At 48.6% G+C, this 22034-nt stretch overlaps 1 protein-coding gene across 3 annotated transcripts in view; it reads left to right on the top strand.

Annotated features, from left to right (window-relative positions):
- The window catches only part of LOC146813606 (uncharacterized), a 435136-nt gene that overhangs the window by 176867 nt on the left and 236235 nt on the right, over positions 1 to 22034 (top strand). For all 3 annotated transcript variants that reach the window (XM_085620351.1, XM_085620350.1, XM_085620352.1), the window contains one exon: positions 30 to 5223. In XM_085620351.1, coding sequence (XP_085476477.1) covers positions 36 to 5223 — 5188 coding nt within the window. In that variant the 5' untranslated portion in view covers positions 30 to 35. The remainder of the gene's footprint in view (positions 1 to 29; positions 5224 to 22034) is intronic.

Here is a 22034-nt window from a genome sequence, read left to right on the forward strand (position 1 = left end):
TCTCTTTCCCTTTTGTTTTCTCTATTTAGGCTGACATGCTGAAGGAAGTTGACATGGAGTCCGTTCATTCTCAGAATGACCACCACCCTGACATGGAGGCGAGGACAGAACGCGCTGTCACTGTGTCTGATAGTGAACTGGAAGAGACTGGGACCACGTCGCCAGAGCCCAATGAACAGCGCTGGGCAGAGGAGCACAGTTCCAAAAGAGTCGAACAGTTGAGCGTGGAGTCCGTGAATGACACGGGCCAACAAGAGAGTGCTGTGGGACCGGACCATGTGTTGAACTCAGTAGACTGTGGTAGCTCACTCGTCAAAACCATAGACTCCAAAGACACAAGTGGTCAACCAGACCACAGCATGGCCCATAAAGGGAGCAGTGCCAGTGATGGCATCTCCATGGACAGTGGGGCAAGCACTGATGGACCTCAGAATCTACCTCTTCATAAAGACACTACGGATTTCCTTGAACATACTGAAAGGCCTCAAGACATCAGTGGTCAAAAGCTCAATACCATAAGCTCAAAGGAGGGTTGTCATCAAGAAGACAAAGCTATATTGGTGAAAGAGATCAGCAAACAGCCAGGATATTCTCCAGAGTCTAAGGAGATCTATGACCAAACAGACAACACCTCCAAGTCAACTGAGACCAGTCCTCAACCAAAGAATACCAAAGAGTATGACACAATGAATGATCCCCAAAACATGGTCAGAGAGCATGAAGAGACCGCTGACCAACCGCACAATACCACAGAGAGGGAAGAGACCACTGACCAACCACACAACACCACGGAGAGGGAAGAGACCACTGACCAACTGCACAATACCACAGAGAGGGAAGAGACCACTGACCAACCACACAACACCATGGTGAGTGAAGAGACCGCTGACCAACCTCACAATACCACGGAGAGGGAAGAGACCACTGACCAACCACACAACACCACGGAGAGGGAAGAGACCGCTGACCAACCTCACAATACCACGGAGAGGGAAGAGACCACTGACCAACCGCACAATACCACAGAGAGGGAAGAGACCACTGACCAGCCACACAACTCCACGGAGAGGGAAGAGACCGCTGACCAAGCAGACCATGTAATGAAGTCTATGAAGAACAATAACAAAGCACACAATACTTTAAAGTCGAATAGGATTTGTGACCAAACAGAAAACACCACAAAGTCTGAGATCAGTGAGGACTTGGACACTTTCAATGGCCAAGCGAACAGTACTGGGGGCTCTATTGAGGTCTGCGAGGAGCATCACGGCACCTCACACATCAGTGTCTACGAACAACCAAACAATTCCATGGGGTTTAAAGAGATAGGTGACCAACAACCCAATGCCAGAGAGTATTCGAAGATAAGTGACCTACTTCCAACCACCATAGAGTGTGGAGAGATAAGTGATAACCCCCTCTGCATGATGGAACTGAACGAGATGAATGAACAACCAGAGAAATCCACGAGCTCTGAAGAGAACCGTGTTCAACCACACAGTGACCAGGCACTGACCTCCACTGAATCCGAAGGGGTCATTGACAATCCTGAGCATGCCGCAGAGGTTAACGAGATCGGCGACCAAAGACACACTATCACAGAGTCTCAAGGCATCGATAACCAAGCAGGTACCAATGAAGAGTCTACAGAGCCTAGTGACAAAGTGTACCACACCACAGAGTCTGAGGATTTTAATTACCCTGACAGAAGCACAATGTCTAACGACATCAGTACTCAGTCAGCGAAGATCACAGAACCGAAAGACATCGGATATAAACCAGAAAATACCATGGAGACCATCGAGGTTAGTGTTCAATCCGTTACTGGCAGAGAGACCGCAAAGAAGAGTGATCAACCAGAAAACACCCCGGACTCTGAAGAGAACGGCTATAAACCAAACCATCTCATGGGGCCTAAAAGGATCAGCGAGGAATCAGAAACAGCTGAGATGTCTTTAGAGATCGGAGACCATTCAGCTGATACTGCAGCGTCACCAGAGATTGGAAAACAAGGAGACAATAGCAGTGAAGCTGGAGAGAATAGTGACCGATCAGTCATAGGTGCTGAGACTAAAGACACGAGTGAACAATCAGAAAAAGGCATACTGTCCATGGAAATGAGGGATCAAACTGAGAAAATCATCGAATGTGAAGAGCACTCCAATCAATCACCTGACAATATAGAGTCTAAGGTGGTTAATAACCAATCAGATGATACCAGAAGATCTAAAAACATCAGTGAGGAGCCAGCCATCATCATGGACTCTAGGGACATGAGTCATGAAGCAGGCACCAAAAATGGAACTGTAAACAGTGACCAATCGCCCAACACCGTAGAGGCGTTTGAAAGCAATAGCGAAGCCATCACCGTAGTGAACTCTGCAGAAAGTATTGATCAATCCAGCAGAACAAGTGACACCATATCTATCAGGTTGGATGATCCCATCTATAATGTGAACAGCAAAGACTTGAATATTGTGTCATACACAGAAGTGGAGTCAAATGAATCCTGCCAAGGGTCTCCTAATAACACATTGAACAGAGACAGTTGGGACATGCGTCACATAGATGCACCATCCAGACTAGAGTACAATGGTTTTCCAAAGCACGCTGATCCCCTAAGGTCCCCTGACCCTGAAATACTAGGTGTACAGGCCCCTGGTCTTACAAATGCATGCACCATTTGGTCTCACAACATAGAGTTGAATGAGGCGAGGGCTCCAACTCACCATAGCAATGGGCCACCTGAGACCCGTGATCAATCGGGCGCCATCCGAGAGGTGGCAGAGACAAAGGATAAACCTAACAGCTTAGATCACCAAGGGCCTCGCATGGTCCATGACCACAACCCAGAGTATGAATCCAACATCCAGCCTCTGACTGCTTTATTGGATGCTCCGCATTCAAATGCTGCTTTCCCCCCACAGGCAGAATCCCCACATCAACCTTATCGAAGAGATTCTGAGGTACAAACTGCACTCGATTCGGAGATTGGGAGACAGCTGGCATACCTCCTAGAGTCAAATATGATGAACACTCCTCAAAGTAATGCAGGGGGCATAAGCCTCGATGAGACTCTACCAGCTACATGTGTTGGATTCAAGGGAACGGAGGGCGATCCCCTGGGCCAGGATGGTGAAACGACCTATGTATACGAACTAAAGAATGGTCAGAGTATGTTGTTCACTGAGTCATCTGCCACTCAAGATGCCTTGCTAGCGCATTGTGTAACTGGCACACCTTCATCTGAACTGTGGGAGAGCCCCTCTCAGTGCCTCCCACTTGATGAACATTTTGTAGAGAATGATTCAAGGGATCCCTCTACGGGTGCATTACCATCCAGCAACTCCCACCACACAGATATGGACCCTGAAGCATGCTCTGGTTCTGTTGGACTAGAAACAGTCCGGTGTCAGATTGAGTGGACACAACATCCAGAAGCCACTCCTGAAATATCCAGTATTTCTATTCCATCTGCACTGCTGCTACAGAACAACGGCCCCTCTGGAGTGGCAGAGGAAGCAGTATTGTTCGAGGATGTCAGCACTATGGATTGTAGGTCCTCTTTCCGCTTGTCGGATGTAGATGATTCCATGTGGGCATCAGGTGGTCAGAGCGATGTAGCCTTTCAATCATATGGCCAAGATGATACTGTATCACCCTCTCTGCAAGTGGGACATGTACGTGATGCTACTGAGAGCAAAGCACCTGCTAAAGGAGATCAGTGTGAGAATAAATTACAGAAGGATATTTCCCAGACTCCAAAGTCTCTAAGTCCTGAGCACTTCAGAAGACCTGAAGCAGACCTGGAAGAGGTTCCAACCAAATGCGATGTCTCAGAACAAGAGGGGAGTATCCCGGGTTCAGAGCAGCCCGCCTTCACCTCTGACACAAACGATGAAGAGCCTGCCTATGATACCCTGTTAGTCGAAAGGTATAGGTATGCTGAGGATGTGCCAGATGGAAACCCTACCCTGGTGACTCCATTGGATTCAGAAGATGAACGCCCACTTCAAAGAGCTAGTCATGAGCATGCTTTCACTGAGGGACTGCAGGCACCTGAAAGTTTGAGGACACAGCAGGCGGAGACTGACGGATCCCTGAACATAAAATTGGGGGATGTCTCTCTTTTGGCCTCCGGAATAGATCCAGCTTTGCCGTATGAGGGATTAATCTCCGAGTTCTGGCCAATAGATCCTGTGGTTGGAGGTTTCAATGAGGTTGAAGAAACCGATGGTGGGAGATATGTTGGAGAAGGACATCGAGAAGCTCATAAAGTGCCTGTAAGAATCCATCCATATGGATTTAAAGTGGATTTCACGAAGTTCCACAGTCTCGTGCTACCACCGCTTCAAGGAGCAGATGAGGAGGTACAGGAACCACCTGCGGCATCCAACCCAGATCTTGATAAAGCAGGTTATGAAGTCCATGCAGCAGCAGAAGTTGTGCACCACCTACCGCTGAACAGCACTGTGGACACCTTATCTGGTTGGGAGTCTGATCTTTCTATCACAGACAACTCTAGTTCACTCATTAAGAGTCAAATGCAGAGGGCAATTCATTTCTACAATCCATTCAAGTGGCACGAGCACAGTAGACCACCCAGGTCCTTCAGTGAAGAGGTGACTGTTGAGCCCAAGGATGACCACGCCAGGTTATGGAGTCCTGTGAATCCTCGAGTCTTGTTAAACAGCCTCCCTGTCAACCTACCCAATGATGGTTCAGTCCTGGGGGCAGAGACCTCGCCAATATCTGACTTATCTCCAGCCTCTGAAAATGTCTTTCTTAGTCCCCAAGTTAAGTTTGCCCCTGTAACTGTGATCACTGGCACAGCTGAGCCTAAGACTCAAAGTAACTGGGTGCCTACATGGAAAGTGCCAGACGACACTGTGTTGCAGGCGCTCACAAGAAAGATCGGCTCTCCCAAATTAAGCAGGAGAACTCGCAAAGTCTACCGAACACGTGGTGGGTCAGATGCAAGTGAGATTCACCACAGGAATTCCACACCGTTTCTTATCTCGCACATTGATCTGGCGGAGGAGAAGGTCCTTGGGGAGACGGCTGTAAGAGAACCAGAGAAGTTGCCCTCATTAACATCCAAAGTGTTAAAAATAGCTCCAGTGCCTGCTCACACGAAAGCCTTGTTCAAACAAGTGGCCGTCTCCGAAGACGCCGGTCCTAATGCAGAGGAGGACCTGCAGTCTGCGGCGCAGAGCACTTGTGGTAGGTGGTGGCTGAGGTTGAGAGGTGAAGGTGATCTTAAAAGCAGCGCCAACAATCTAGGGGTGTCTCCTTTCCTTACTGTACAGGCCCTCCTTGTTAAAGGGCACTTGCCTCTCGCAAAGTCATCCAGTTGCCCATGTCAAATCCTGGATGGCTCAGGAGAATCCGCAGACTCAGCTGTAGAAACAATGAGTCAGGAAGACTTCCTCTGGTGCCATAAGGGCTGAGGACAAACTTCTTGGCCTTGAGCTTCTCTCGAGGTGCTGTATGTCTGTGTTGCATGTCATGCACTGAGGCAGAGCCCCAGCATGGTGCAGCCACTGGAAGGACCAGGAGTGTGTGCAGAGGTTTCATAACTATTGTAGGAGGTTGGCTCTCTGTAGAGCGTACTAAAACAAAGCACACTATGTTGAGAGTCCCAGAATTCCCATGAAGCAGTATAGAGGTAAAATAGATAGTACTAACTGTGAGAAGTTGGCCTGATATATGCTGTCCACTAGTTATAGTGGGCACCCTGTACCCGTCCAAACAACCCCTTATTGGTTATAGGTTAAAGACAACCTTTATTGAAAGCTATCCTAGTGGTAGCTACTGAGAGCAGCCTTCAGGCTAAGTCTTGAAGGAATGTAAAGCAGCTTGTTTTACCAGTCTATAATCTCTTGAGTGCCTATATGAAAGAGTCACCAGGTATGTATATAAAATATATGTATTTATTTCTAAACCCACCCTCCTAGTCTCTTTATGAGACAAGAGGTGAAAACACATAAGTTACACTTCAATTATCACAGTAATAAGCACAAATACACGTCAGGCCCTAGGGGCGAGCCAAACCATATACTAAAATAGTGGTATAAGAACCACAACTTAACTAGACACACGGCCTAGAGCCTGTAGAATTGCTGGGACCCCAAGGAACCACCCAAGGTAGTGACACGGGGGACCCATGGGGGCCGTGTGTGAACACAGCCACGAGCTCCTGTTAGCTTCTATGGGGGAAAGTCGCGGTTCGATTTTTAATGATTAGAGACACTTGGAAACGAGTCAGGACCAAACCCTGTGGGACTTAAGAAGTTCTAAGGCCAACACCCATGGGAGCACCAGAGTACTCGAGTTAGTTCACCCAGGGAATCCGGGTGCATAGGTGTCAAATGGTGTTGGGTTGCATCGTCGATTTCAATGGGAGCTGGCAAAGAAGTGCTGCTGCCGGGAAGATGCGAAGTGTCCGACGAGATCCAAGCCTGGATCGAAGTCGAGAAGAACATGAAAGCAGAGGGGACAGGGTCTGGGTTACTTGCCAGTGACCAGGAAGGCGATAGGCGGATGCCCACCGATGTCAGGTGATTTCAGGTGAAGAAGGTGAAGCTTGACTCTTCAGCCACAAGGACCAGGAGGCGTCAAGGACAACCAGGAGCTGGATTCGAGCTGTCCCACGAAGGATGTCGAGTGCTGGCTGCAGCATCGGTGTCCGGATTGGACACCACAAGCCTTGGCAACAGCAACCCACGCAGAAAGGAGAAAGATGCTTCAGTGCAGACCAGCAAGGTCTGAGGGACTCGCCACTTGGTAGGGAGTTGGGGCACGTCTGGAGCAACCAGGGAAGCCCAAGGAAAATCAAAGTTACCCCCTCAGGGACCCACCAGTTGACGGACCAGGGATCGCGAAGGGACCTCGAGACGAAACACAAAATGACTGGTCACTCGGGGTGACTAGGCCAACAATCTTCGGTGGATTCTGTGCTCGAGGTGGGGGCTACATGTGAACCCAAGCACGACTTCAGGAAACGTCGAGATGAATGCACTTGCAAAAGTGCATGGTTACCAGGCGTTCCGGTTCCACGCTACTCACGAGGGCTGCTGGTGTCAGCTTTGCTGGGGACTAGGGTTGGCCTCTGAGATGTCTGGAAATCCTCTTCCCGGGCTGCAAATACTTCGGAGTCCGGCGGGAGCTTCGGAGATGCAGACCGGCAAAATGCTTTGTTGGTGCCTGCCAAGCAGGGGAGTCTCTACTTGACCCCAAGGGAGATTTCTTCAGTGCTCTAGTTGTTAGTAGAGCATCAAAGTTCCAGGATTCAGCTTCAGACTTTCGTCCAGGGATATCTAAAGTTCTGGTTACAGAGGTTCCTTATTTGTACCTAAGGAAGGGGTTGGACTAGCTCTGGGGACCCACCTATGGGAGGATTTGGACAGAGGGGTGGCTACACACATTTCCTTTGTCCAGTTTCATGCCAGAGCAGGGGCTGAAAGCCTCTGAACCGGTTTGAGCTGGACTATGCACAGGGGCACCAAGTGTGCCCCCGGTGCAGGACTTCAAAGCACTCAGAGTGCTCCCACCCAGCCCCAATTCACATAAGCCTGTCTGGGAGGTGGTCACACCTCCCTGTGACAGGAAACCTATTGTCCAGGCCACCCCTGCCGGAGTTTCGGTCAGCAGCAGGACGCCAGACCCGTGTCTGTGGCTGCGGCATCCATTTTGTGATGCCAGGGTTCTATTAGATTTCTATCGGGTATACCATTACTGCCATGTCTCTCTCTCTAGAAGGGTGGGATCATATCCTCACACCAAGAACTGATGTGGGAGTATGATTCCAAGGTGTTTGATACCAAACACAACATGTTTCCGTGCAGTCAGTCCAATGTTGGCATTAACCGTTTAAGATATAATGCACTTAGCAGTATATGGTCAGGCTGCACCACTGACAACCCCGGAGAAGACGTTCCGAAGGCTGCAGAGGGGCTCAGCTCATGCCTGGGCACCATCTCACATATAACCAAGCACCCTGCCTTCAGGATTGATAAGGCCTGCCATAGGGGTGACTGATAGGTTACTATGTGCAGTGGTAGGTGAGGTATAGTGAACCTATACCTCAGTAAGGGGTGCATGCACCACCTTACCCAGGCTGCAGTAGCAGACCTGTGGTGTCATTTTGCATGGCTTTCCAGGGGTGGCACAATACATGCTTCAGCCCCTGGTAGGCCTCTGGGGTACCTATGCCCTGGGTACATAATATACCATATACTAGGGACTCACAAGGGTACCCCAGAATCCAATCTGGAGTGTACCTAAAGAACATGCAATCAATTTAGAGAGGAAGCAGCTAGGCTTGGGCCCTGAATAGCAGGGTCCATGCCAGACTAAAGTCTAAAAACAGAGAAACACCAGCAAAAAGTGCAGGTAAACATGTGAAGCAGATCCTACTCTCCTACACTAACGCTCTATTTTGTGGTAGCGTGCGTGAGCAGTTAGGCTTATCCCGGGGTCGCTCTAAGCATTTGTTGTCTCTCACAGAGGCAATAAGCGAGACACGCACACTCAAAGATAAATCTGAGACCAAACCTGAAACTTTAAATATTTTTGAGTAGCGTGACTTCGAATCGGAAATATACTTTGTACAGTTCTAAACTAATTAAACAAATACGTGGTAGACTGTGAACTCCGGAATGAAAGAGATGCTGTTCAAAGTATGCAGCACTTTGTTTCTACGCACTCGGCGGCTGATACCATAAGATATTCACCATCCCGGTCAGTGCAGAAGGTAAATGAGCTGGGTCCTTTGTATTTTGTTCAGTGGATCGCCAACGCAGACACAGTTGCGGTTGCTGGCAGCAGATCACTGTAAGTCTATGGGAGCACCGCCACCCCGGCGGTCGCAGTTGCTGGGATGAAGGTGCACGCTTAGTTGAGTACTCCTGTGGCTGCTGGAAAGGTGACTCTGCCGAGGATTTTCAGATGACTAGGCTACCTGGAGTGGTTGGAGGTCTTCTTCACCGGCAGGAGGAAAATCTTTTGGAAGCCCAGGCCTTGGGTACAGCGGGCATTGATGTACACCTGGAGCAGGAGTGCCAGGAGCCTTGGGTGATGGAGGTTGGAGTTCACTGGCAGCAGTTAGGCCACAGGTGCACTGCAGGGTAGACCTTAGCGGAGGTTGAAGCTTCTGCGTCAAAGCCACCAGCAGGAGGGTATAGGCTCTTGTGAGCGGGGCTTTTTCCAGCATTGGTTACCATGGTGAGAGGATCCCTCCAGGTGTTAGAGGCAGGCTATGAGTTTCTTTACAGTGGTGACTTGCGTTGACACAAGTGCCGGTTCTCAACCACCGTGGTTCTTTACCGATGGTTGCTGGGGACTAGAGCCTCTAGTCCAAAGGGAAGTTCTTTGGCAATGGGTGAAGGCTGGAAGGGCTCAGTGGTTTCTTGGGTGCTTTGCAGTTCTCAAAGGATAGCTGGTCCAGTTGTCCAGTCTTGTTTGCAGCTGGCAGAGTTTTCACTGGGATCTTGCTGTTGCAGAGCTCGGTTCCTGGTCCATCAGCGGTCTTCTTCCGTCGTCATCTTTTGGTCCGTTGAATCTGAAGTTAGGTTTCGGGGAGCCACCTAAACACTAAATATAGGGGCGTTTTTAGAGGAGGCCAGGTAGTAGCCAATGGGCTATTTACCAGTAGGGTACCTACACCCTCTTTATGCTCAACCCACTTGGGGGCAGGCATACCATGACTCCTAATATGCTACTATCCCCATCTTCAAGATGGCAGATAGTCAAAAGTGGGGTCTACCTCGTCTGTCCCACTTGAGGGGTGGTACAGGACAGACCTAGACAAATCTCCTAAATTACCAAATTCTTGTGCCAGTCTCGCCAAAATGTGAGGCAGGTCACCAGCTGCTTCTAACAGTGGAGCTGGGGGGCAGGGCTCAAATGGGGTAGGGCCTTTGAAGCTCCTGTTTTCTGACGTGGCAGATCCTGCAGGGGGGAAGGTGTGATCTGCTGCACCCAGAGCAGGCATTGTCTCTGAATCAGAAGACCTCCGACTGTCTACCCAGGGTCCAGAAACATGTCTGGTTATGGCAGGCTGGCTACAACTAGACTGGAATCACATCAGTCGTCGGTCGGTTTCAGGGGGTCTTCTAGAAGAATCTCCTGTATGAATATATTAATAAATCCATCACGGGTACCACCTAGGATTTATTTACACAAGATGTTTGGTACCAAACATCCCTTGCTATAGTGAAGCCATCATGAGGCTAGGAAACTCTTGTGGACGGGTATTCAGTCCATGTACTCTTTATGGCTTCAGTGTGCACCTACAATGCCCCAGAATGGACTGAAAATTGTAGGAGTGTCCTTGCTCTTGCCTATACCTCAAGCAATGCGGAATTGTGCAGGAGTGGTGTGACACAGAGCTCCTGCAGCAGGAGCTGCCCTGAAAGTGTGGTGGGAAGGCCTGGTGTGGATGGAGAATTGTGTAGGAGTGGTGCCCGCTGTGTGACTCAGGGCTCCTGGAGGACGAGTTATGGTGGGAATGTGTAGGAGTGGTGCCCGGTGTGCAACTCACAGCTCCTGCGACAGGAGGTTCACTGGGAGTGTTGCGGGAAGGCCTGGTGTGTATGGAGAATTGTGTAGGAGTGTTTCCCCCTGTGCATCTCATAGCTCCTGCAGCAAGAGGTGCCATGGAAGTGTGTTGGGAATGCCTGGTGTGTATTGGGAATAGTGTATGAGGGCTACCTGCTGTGCGAATCAGAGCTCCTGCAACAGGAGGTGCACAGGGAGGTTTGTGGGAAGGCCTGGTGTTTATGGAGAATTGTGTAGGAGTGGGTCCCTGTGTGTGACTAAGAAATCTCAAACAGAGAAGTGTAATCCACAGAAACAGCAGTAGAGCAGTGTAATCCACAAACGCTGAGCAATGTAATCCACAGAAACAGCAGTAGAGCAGTGTAATCCACAAACGCTGAGCAATGTAATCCACAGAAACAGCAGTTGAGAAAAGTAATCCATCAAAACAGCAAGCAAAGCAGTGTAATCCACAGAAATGGCAGTGAGCAGTGTAATCAACAAACAGCAAGCAGAGCAGTGAAATCCACAAAAACAGCAGCAGATTAGTGTAATCCACAGAAATGGCAAGCAGAGCAGTGAAATCCACAGAAACAGCAGCAGAGAAAAGTAATCCATCAAAACAGCAAGCAAAGCAGTGTAATCCACAGAAATGGCAAGCAGAGCAGTGAAATCCACAGAAATGGCAAGCAGAGCAATGAAATCCATTGTAACCGCAAGCAGAACAGTGCAAGCAACCGAAAAGGCTAACATAGTTTAGGAATCTCTTCTACCCTTGCTTTTTCAGAAATATTCATTTGGACAAAAAGAACGATGCAGAATAAAATCCAGTTCAATTCCATAACAAGTAAGATGAACTAACATCATTAAATGTCCAACACCTGGTAGACGTGCTTCAGATTGAACTGTGTGCTAATCACCTAAACCAGATCTGGTCTATTGTCCTTGAGATGGAGCGGGACTGCACTCCCATCGGGGGATTACCACGGTAAACTTGCTGGTGAATGGGGAGGATGATGTCCCTTAATACCTCTGTAGTTAATAAGTTGCTTGGAGGATAAGAGTGATGAGTCCTCAAAAGCAGCCAGATGTGTAGAACATTAAGATAAAAGTTCATGAGAGGGGTCCCATATTTTTTAACATGTATAAAATTGACCGTTGAACTTGTAGATCGATCGTTCAAAGGAAGCCCTTTGTGCAGCTGTTCAGCCCAATCAGACATGGTTGGTGGGGACACAATTTCCGTTTCCGTGAAAAGCACTCATTGCCAGTGCAAGGGAGGAGACGTGCAGTCCTTTTGTGTGAACATTGATGTCCAACTCTCCTTCAGTATCATGTAGAAGGGCCAGGGCTATGGAGGGCGAGGAGTGCAGGTTCTCGTCAGCCGCGGCATCTCCCAGATAACAGCCCAGAAGGTGTCCAGTAAGGGGCACGACCAAAGCACGTGACCAGTGGCGCCTCCCTGTGGACCACACCTCCAGCAGCTGGTCATCGAGACTAGACCTGCTCTGTGTAGCCAGGAAGGAGTCCATCGGGGGAGTATTTTAAGACTGATCATCTTTTAGCAGCGCAGAGGTCCCAGTTGTGGTGGGAGAGGAGTTGTCTCCAGCCCTCTTCAGAGTAGTTTTTATTGCAGAGGGCAGGCCAGCAAGTCTGTGGATTTAGAGTGGAGTTACTCAATCAGAAGACTCTACAGATGGGATATCAGCTTTTTAAAGAATCCCTATTTCGCAAGATGATCATCCATAGGGGACAGTCCCAGCCCGTCGGCATATTGCTTGAGATTAGAAGTGAGGCCACTCTCCAACTGGACACATCTCCAGGGCTGATCTGGGCCTAGTCGGAATTCTTCTTGGAGTGTTGAAAGTCTTTCGTTGTACCATTTGGGAGATGATGACCAAGCTCTGTGATGCTCTTATCGATACTGTCTGGCAGGAGAGGGGAGCATTGCCTATTCTCAAATCGGCATCCAGCCAGATGGGGGCCCTAAGATGGGCAAAGTCATTGAGACCTAGCTTGTGACGAATAGATCTCCAAGCAGAGAGAGATGACAAGGGTACTGGGTTAGAAGGATCAATGGATCTCGCGTGCCTACTGTAGATCATGTGTGTGCCTCTCAATCACGACCAAGTGTGGGGTCTCCATGTCAGCCCTGAAGTGATCAGCCATTTGTGATGGTTGGTAGGCTACATAGTAGTACTCAACCTTGGGAAGTCAGAGCCCCCTGGAGGCTGTCTCTGCTTATAGTTTGAACACGAAAATAGGAATTGTCGCACTCGTGTAAATCTTAAAAAAAGATCCACTATATTTCTTATTTCTTTTTTAAATGGACTTTGGTGCAGGTGGGTTCCGTCCACTGATCAAAGGTGCAAGTACTCATACACAACAATTGCGTTAGCCTAGGAAAGAACAAAGTCCCCATATTGCACTCCGACTTGAGGAATTTGAAACGTGTATACGCTTCTTTACTATCTTATTCAGTTAGTAATTACTCTGTAATCATTTTCATCAATTATAGATCATCCTTTATTCGATTTGAAACATTCATGTTCGTAGTGTTAGAACATCACACTACAACTGAAATTAATATGCATTTAATAGGAATCCTAATGCATTTTGGGACTAGCCCTTCATCAGGGGAATATATCCTTACGGGTAATCCAGGTCAGGTATATTCTTACCACGCTCGATCGGGGTCTGTTTCCTCCCTCCCCCTAAATAACTGATTTGAACTGTGTGTCAAAGGAGTGCAAGGCCGCAAACAGGATAGAGAGTGGCAGCATTGGAAAGATGTAGTTAAACCGTGGGTCCAATGTCATCTCGATGACTTGAATCCTTCTCCACATCGAAATCTGTAAGTGTTACCATCTTACAAAGTCTCGTTGCATTTGACTGATTTTTGGCGAGCAGAGAGTGAGCAAAATACTGTTGGCATATAGTATAAGTTTCAATTCTCCAGCTGGCGTCTGAATCCCAGCTGTATCGGGTGCTCCCTGAGAGCTATTGCCGTAGTCTCTAGGGCTATGAGGAACAGGAGGGGGTGAAAGCGAGCAGCCCTTTCCAGTTCCTCTGTTCAGTTGTAGGATGTCACCGACGGGGCGTCATATAAGAGCTGTACCATCTTCAGATACTTCAGGCCAAAACTTATTCTGGTCATGGTGTGGAAAAGGAATCCCCATTCCACCCAATCAAAGTCCTTCTCCACTCGAGGGCAAGGGAACGCCTCCTATCGGTCATCCCTGGTTTGCAAAGCAGGTGCAATGACGTCTGTAAGTGGTTCCTGGAGGATCCTCCCAGGACAAACCCAACCTGGTCTTTGTGAATTATGTGACGGAGCACCCTTTTGAGTCTATACTCAAGGACTTTCACCAATATTTTAACATCGTAATTAAGAAAGGACATCTGTAATTGACATCATCCAGAGTGTCACTGCCAGGTTTTGGGAGCAGCTTGATATAATACTTACAGAATTCCGAGTGCAGTTTTTCCAACTGTTGTCTTGGTCGTTATTTTATGTAAGTCTAGATGGAAACCATCTACCCCGGTGCCTTGCCCGAGGGCATCCCTCTTACGGCTTCTCAGAAATGTCAAATTCCAGATCAAATTTGAGGGATGCCAATAGTTTTCGTATGCTCAAAGTATCAAAGAAAGCTTTTTCACGACCAGAATCATCCGGGGCTTCCGAGGAGTAAAGAATGGAATAATATGAGATGAATACCTCCGTGATTGACTGCGGATCTCTAAGATGTGACCCAGTAGCGCTGTAAATTGTGTGAATGGTGGAGTTTGAGTCCCTCGGATCACCTGCATTGCTAATAGGTGACCCACCTACTCTCCATGTTTGTAATGTTTCAGGCATATCCATTGTAGAGCTTTTGCCACATCTGCAGAGTGTATGTAGTTCAAATCATATTTCAATTTAATCAGTTCGCAGAAATTGTCTGCAGAAGGGAAAGGCCTGCAAAGATGCAGAGCAGCAAGGACTTCATGTTCCATATTTGCCTTTTGGTCACGTGCCTGTTTCCTCCTCACACCAGCAGTCTTATTCATCCTGCCTCTTATGTAGGCCTAATCAGCTACTCTTGGAGCCTGCGCTGAAGACAGATTTGTCATTAAGGTCAAGATATTACTGTACTTCCTCACATAATTGCTGATTCTCCAATGGGGCTTGTAGAAAAGTGTTTTCATGCACCATGTCTTGGCTTTTGGGACGTCCAGCCAGAGATCCAGCGAGATAGTAAAAGGCGCATGGTCAGAGATGCCCATTGGCCATATCGCACAAGCCCTACTTTTGGGAGCAGGTAAGAGCTGGCAAAAAAAAATGTTCTTGTTTTCATTTATGTGGGCATTAGAACTAGGTATATCCCCTACCAGTGGGGTGGAACAAATGCCAAGAGTCTCTCATACCGTGGTCATCCATCAGATCCCGTAACATTTCGGTCTCTCTTATTACTAAGATCTGGTTTGCCAGATTGATCATGGACCGGATCAATTGTTATGTTCCAATCTCCTCCAATGGGCAGTAGAGTTTGACCAAACTCCACACAATGTCCATTAAGAATGGAGAGAAAGGCGCCCTTATCCATGTTCGGCCTTATCCAAACCGTAGTGCCCTTCTACATCGGTTCATGTCTTTAAGATACTTGTGTGGAGATGTTTGTGGATGAGAGTGGCTACTCCTCTCTTCTTGTACGAGGTGGTGGTACGGGTGGGAAGGTAGACTGAGGACGGTGTACGTGAGCAAGCATCATAGGCAACCTTAGCCGCTCAGTCCTGTTGGAGCTTATCATATCAAGTGTTTCCTGCAGCAATGCAATATCGGGGCAACCGTGTTCTAAGTAGGCCAATACCTTCTTTCATTGCACGAAAGAGAAGAGTAAGATAAATAGAATTAAAGTCATTGACCACGTATGACCTCTGCCATGATGCAATGGTATGGGTAAAGGAATGGAGTTGAGGCGACAAAGTGCAGAAGCAGAACTGTGACTGATCCCCTGGTGGAGCTTTAACCGGGCAGATTACATTCTGATGATCATGCCCGTAGCATCAACATAAGTAGGATGGTACCAGGGGTACCAAAAAGCAGATCGTGTATCCAAACAGGAGGCACTGTGGCGGTGGACAGACAAGTTGTGGGGAAGAGAAAATTGCTATGGCTTTATTGGGGAGCAGGGTTTATCCCTCAGCTTCACAGGAGTGTGGTCTGCAGTTCTGTCTCTGGGTGCATTTCTTATACATGGAGGCTGCGAGTGCAGTAGATATATTTTTTTTCTTGGTTTTGCATGGCGGTCCTGCGAGTGCTGCCCATTGTCAATTTATGAAGAGCCCACTATATACATCTTCGTGTCTGCCATGTTTGTCAGGAAACTGTTCAGGTCTTCCGGATCATGGTATTCCCTTGTTTTTTCCATCTAGCGTCACTACCATAATAGCCGGTTCCCAAAGACCATAGCAGGCATTGAGTTTCCCTACTTCAGGGTGCAAGGCCAACAGTTCTTCCTTACAATGCTGGTATCAGAGGCATAGCCTGGAGAAAAGGAAACTGGGCAGTTGTTTAAACCGGACCCTGGGTCTTGTGAGCATGAAGGGGAAGTCGAACATGTTGTTGATGGAACAGACATGCAGTAACAATGGAAGACATTCGTCCATTGGCTAAAGCCTCAAAAGTTAGTGCGCCTCCTGAAGTTCAAGTGGGGCATCTAATGTCGACCCCTTGAAGGTGATAAATAAAGTTTCCAAGTGGCACACCAGATCTATTCCTTTGTCAAGATCTGGCAAACCAAAGATGCGGACATTGTTCCTTCTCCTCCTGTCTTCAAGATCTATCACCTTTTTTTAGATTCCAGATATTGTCTGGGGCCACTGTTGTCAATGGGCAAAAGGGGCATTGCCCTGCCACCCTTGAGGAAAAGGCAAGAACAGGGAAAATAAACAGAGCAGGTGAAAACAAACTACTGCTCTGAGGCGGTGTGCTGAATCTCCTGGGTGAACTCTAGTAAACTTTGCAGATGTCCTACTGTGCAAGCGCCAGCGGGGCGAGGTTTTCTTCGACCTGCAGGCACAAGCTATAGCAGTGACATCACGAGAGGGAGTTCTGAATTAGAAGGGCATGGATCCGGTTGCTTTTGGGGCACATGAACAGTGCCCTGGGAGGAGTTACAAACTTCATGCGCTTCAGTGGATGGGGGTGGGGCAGGCTGATAATGACCAGGAAGAAGTGAGTGGCAAAAGTTGTTGATTATCCTGGAGGTACAGGCCTTAGGAGTAGTGCAGGGGGCTGCTTTCCTGGTAGTAACACACGTTAAGTACTGCATTTGGTTTCACTTTGAAAACGTTATGGAGCTGAGCACATAGAGTGCTCCTTATATCAACTGTAGAGGCCCAAGAGAAGGAAGGAACCAGCTGTGGACAACAATTGCACTGTTGGTGTGCAGGTTAACCTCTGCATCAGGGGCATCGTCCTCTCCCAACCCTATCCCTGCTTTAGCAGCTACTGAGGGGACGGGCCTCTTCTGCAGCTTGGCAGACAGAGGCTCATAATGAACTTAGGAGGGTGAGATAGTGAAAGAAAGGGAGGATGGATGGATGAGTGAAAGGATGGATGGAAGAATGAAAGATGAAAGAATGGAAAAATTCAAGGGAGAGAGGTTGTATGAGTGAAAGGGAGGGTGGATTGAAAGGGTGAATGGATGGAGAAGTGAAATGATGCATCAATCAATGATGAAAGAAAGGATGGAAGAATGAGTGAAAGGATGGATGAGTGGATGAATGGATGGAGTGAAAATATGTATGGATGAGTGCAAGGATGTATGTAAAGATGGATAAGTGAAAGGATTGATGACTGAGTGCATGGATGGGTGTCCCTGGACCAGTGGTGGCTCTCCTTTATGTACTCCGCAGCTACACTACACCCTCCTTGTTTTGTGGTCCATTTGATTGTATCAAGAGTGAATAATTATTCTCTCTTGGGTACAATAAAAATAAAATACAGACCTGCTTTGGGTCCTGTAACAAACTGAGGCAGCTAGTGACATTGTATGACTGCTGACACAGGTGCATGAAGGTGCCTGCGCCATTCCAGCACTGTGAGCATGTCTGGGTGTAAATTGATGAGAGAGTGTCAGTGAAGGAGTAAGAATGAATTACAGTAAGGACGAGTATGTGTAAGAATGAATGTGAGTGAGTGAGAATGACAGTGAGTGTATCTGAGTGTAACTTTGTGTACTGTGTGTGTAACTTTGTGTACTGTGTGTGAGGCACAGTAATGAGTAATTAATTATGAGTGAGAATGAGTGTGACTGAGTGAGACAGAGTGGGTCAGAGTAGAATGAGTGAGACTGCATAAATTAGTGAGACAGAGTGAGAATGAGTCAAGGTGAGGCAATGAACTTAGGGGGTTATTTACAAGCGGTCTGCACCACCGGTGCAAGCCTCTCAATCATATCTATGAGTTGACACTCTATGTGGCTTTGCATGGGCTCTTAAATATGGAGTAAGACAAAGCTACAAAGCACTGCATGCCCTACTCTGTGTCAGGGAGGCGTTCCATGGGCGTTGCGGTGGGTCAGTCCATGCAAAACCCATAGATTTTGATGCAGACCAGATTTCCAAAGTCACGTAAACCTGGGGCAGTGCCAAACCCTTACGCCTCCCCAGAGCAGGTGCAATGAGGAGGAATATTTTAATTTCTCCTAGTTTTTTCCTGTTTCTATGTGTGTTGCATTCTGCAGCACACATCGAATGAGGACAAGGACTCCATGGATTGTTTTTGTGCAGGAAGGTGCCCCTTCCTGCACAAAAACAATCCTGCCAACAATGCAGAACAAGGATGCCTGTGTTGGCACTAGGCACCAAATTGTGTGTCAGCTGAAAGGACAGCAATCCCCCGTATCTTGTAAATACAGCGCATTCCTGCCCTTTTGATTTGGCATAGAGCACCACTTCAAAAAGACCTGCGGTACTGCCTTATGCAGTATCTTAGTAAATGAGGCCCTTTGTGCAAGAAAGTGTGAGAGAACCCTTAAAGAAGAAGCTCATTGGAATTCGAACCAAGGATTATGCCTCACCACTTTTAAAGGTCACCAGCTGCCACTGGATCTTGTTGCTCCAATCTGAAAGTGTTGAGAACCAATCTGTCAGATCGGTATTCCGGCATTCTAATGAAGTCAGTTGCATCCTGATACCAGCCAGTTTATCTTGAATCGAATTATGGTCCCTGCTGGTGGTGGCCGTGGTGGTCTCCATGGTAATTAGCGAGAGTCTGATCCCCCTTGAGTTCTTGCATGAGAGTCCATCGTTGCCAGCTCCATAGTAGGTGGCCGGGACAGTGTGACATTCTGGAATTACCACTCGCATTCACCTCAGGGAAGAGGAGTCGCCGTGAAGATCTAGCCTAAGACATACAAAATGAGAACAAAAGGAATAAGAGGCAGGATGAACGCAGACGACAAATTCAGCCAAGACACCTTGATATCCTTGAATAAAGACCTCCCAAGTCAGGTTGTAGAACTGAAGCTACCTGTAGTACCGAACAATCACCAGCAGAAGGTGTGATTGTGGAGATTACCTCTCCAGGGATGTTACAGAGATGAGAAAATGGTCCTGGCCTCAGAGGCCTGTGACCTCACTCAAATGTGACTAGCCCAATCCAGAATGGCCACTCCTGATACGAGAAAGGAGAGAGCCCCACCGGTGACTGCAAAGGATAGCAGGGTGGGGCTGCCAAGATAAGGCAGTCAGAAGATTGGTACTGATGAACATGCAGCGTTAGTGATTTCTGCTGACCCTGAAGCCCCCATATCCGCTCACACTCAACTGGGTCACTCACTGCATGACCCAAAAAGCAGTGTACTGGTACCATAGGAGGACAGCACCAGCATCTCTATGGGCCTCCTGAGGAGTATCGAGAGTCTGTAAATGTCAGTGACAGCGTGGGGTTTATGCAGGGCAGGTGGTCTGACGCATGGTGTGCTGGCGCTGCGGATGTGCAGTGGGGGGAAGTGCATCAGTTTACTGCCCCAGGGTTTATCCTGGCATGTCAGTGTTCTACACCCCAGCAGTGGGGCACCCTGAAACCCATTGGCTATACTAATAACCTTGAAGAAGGTGACCAGGCTCTGGAGTGCCTTCCGCAGACCCCACGCCCTCGTATATGATGTAAGCATGCTGTAAAGTCTGAGTGAATGTGTTTGTGTGAGGTGCATTGAAGTCTTGACATTTTGTGCTTGTATCTTTTTTAACCCCTTCGATGCTGCGCAGATTCCGCCGCTGTGCTGACGGAATCTTGCGCGGGTGTGGTCATGACGGAATGGTTCCGTCATGAGCACAGCTCAACCGTGGGTCATGACGGAACCATTCCGTCATGAGCACCGAAGGGGTTAAATCTTCATTCATCTGAGGTGTTTTTCTTTATTTTATTTTTTTAATGTTTTCTGACCCATTATTTTACCAAATGCTGAAGACATGCAGTCCTATTGCTTCTTATCCAAGTTTAGCATCTCCAGTGTCTGCTTGTAATAAGGAGGGTTTCCAGATCCTCCCCCTTGAACTTGTTCCAATGTCTATAGGATATCACAGTGGAGTGACTGGAAGGGGTCCTGTGTGAGAAGGTGGTGTTTGCTCCAGGTGACAGGGAACTTCCACTTACTGGTAGAAGGCAGGTGGGAGGTGAAGTAGTGAAGAAGTCCTACAAGGGTTGGATGCAAGGAAGAGGTCGCTCACTGGATGTGATGGACCTCATTAAAACCAAGCATGAGCGCTGTCTGTGAGGGAGCTCTATAGACTAGAGGGTGAGCGCTGTCTGTGAGGGAGCTCTATAGACTAGAGGGTGAGCGCTGTCTGTGAGTGAGCTCTATGGAATAGAGGGTGAGCGCTGTCTGTGAGGGAGCTCTATGGAATAGAGGGTGAGCGCTGTCTGTGAGGGAGCTCTATGGAATAGAGGGTGAGTGCTGTCTCTGAGGGAGCTCTATGGACTAGAGGGTGAGCGCTGTCTGTGAGGGAGCTCTCTGGGGTAGAGGATGAGTGCGGTCTATGAGAGCTCTCTGGGGTAGAGGATGAGTGCTGTCTGTGAGGGAGCTCTATGGAATAGAGGGTGAGCGCTGTCTGTGAGGGAGCTCTATGGAATAGAGGGTGAGCGCTGTCTCTGAGGGAGCTCTATGGAATAGAGGGTGAGCGCTGTCTGTGAGGAAGCTCTCTGGAATAGAGGGTGAGCGCTGTCTGTGAGGGAGCTCTATGGACAAGAGGGTGAGTGCTGTCTGTGAGGGAGCTCTATGGGATAGAGGGTGAGTGCTGTCTGTGAGGGAGCTCTATGGACTAGAGGGTGAGTGCTGTCTGTGAGGGAGTTCTCTGGGGTAGAGGATGAGTGCTGTCTGTGAGGGAGATCTATGGAATAGAGGGTGAGTGCTGTCTCTGAGGGAGCTCTATGGAATAGAGGGTGAGCGCTGTCTGTGAGGGAGCTCTCTGGAATAGAGGGTGAGCGCTGTCTGTGAGGAAGCTCTACGGAATAGAGGGTGAGCGCTGTCTCTGAGGGAGCTCTATGGAATAGAGGGTGAGCGCTGTCTGTGAGGGAGCTGTCTGTGAGGGAGCTCCACGGAATAGAGGGTGAGCGCTGTCTGTGAGGGAGCTCTATGGAATAGAGGGTGAGTGCTGTCTCTGAGGGAGCTCTATGGAATAGAGGGTGAGCGCTGTCTGTGAGGGAGCTCTACGGAATAGAGGGTGTGCGCTGTCTCGGAGGGAGCTCTACGGAATAGAGGGTGAGTGCTGTCTCTGAGGGAGCTCTCTGGGGTAGAGGATGAGTGCGGTCTATGAGAGCTCTCTGGGGTAGAGGATGAGTGATGCCTCTGAGGGAGCTCTATGGAATAGAGGGTGAGTGCTGTCTGTATGGGAGCTCTATGGAATAGAGGGTGACTGCTATCTCTGAGAGAGCTCTAAGTTATAGAGGATTAGCGCTGCGTCTGAGGGAGCTCTACAGAATAGAGTGTGAGTGCTGTCTGTGAGGGAGCTCCACGGAATAGAGGGTGAGCGCTGTCTGTGAGGGAGCTCTATGGAATAGAGGGTGAGTGCTGTCTCTGAGGGAGCTCTATGGAATAGAGGGTGAGCGCTGTCTGTGAGGGAGCTCTACGGAATAGAGGGTGTGCGCTGTCTCGGAGGGAGCTCTACGGAATAGAGGGTGAGTGCTGTCTCTGAGGGAGCTCTCTGGGGTAGAGGATGAGTGCGGTCTATGAGAGCTCTCTGGGGTAGAGGATGAGTGATGCCTCTGAGGGAGCTCTATGGAATAGAGGGTGAGTGCTGTCTGTATGGGAGCTCTATGGAATAGAGGGTGACTGCTATCTCTGAGAGAGCTCTAAGTTATAGAGGATTAGCGCTGCGTCTGAGGGAGCTCTACAGAATAGAGTGTGAGTGCTGTCTCTGAGAGAGCTCTACGTTAGAGGATGAGCGCTGTCTCTGAGGGAGCTCTATGGAATAGAGGGTGAGTGCTGTCTCTGAGAGAGCTCTAT

This window comes from Triturus cristatus, chromosome 7, assembly GCF_964204655.1.
Source record: "Triturus cristatus chromosome 7, aTriCri1.1, whole genome shotgun sequence".
In the NCBI taxonomy this organism is placed as follows: Eukaryota; Metazoa; Chordata; class Amphibia; order Caudata; family Salamandridae; genus Triturus; species Triturus cristatus.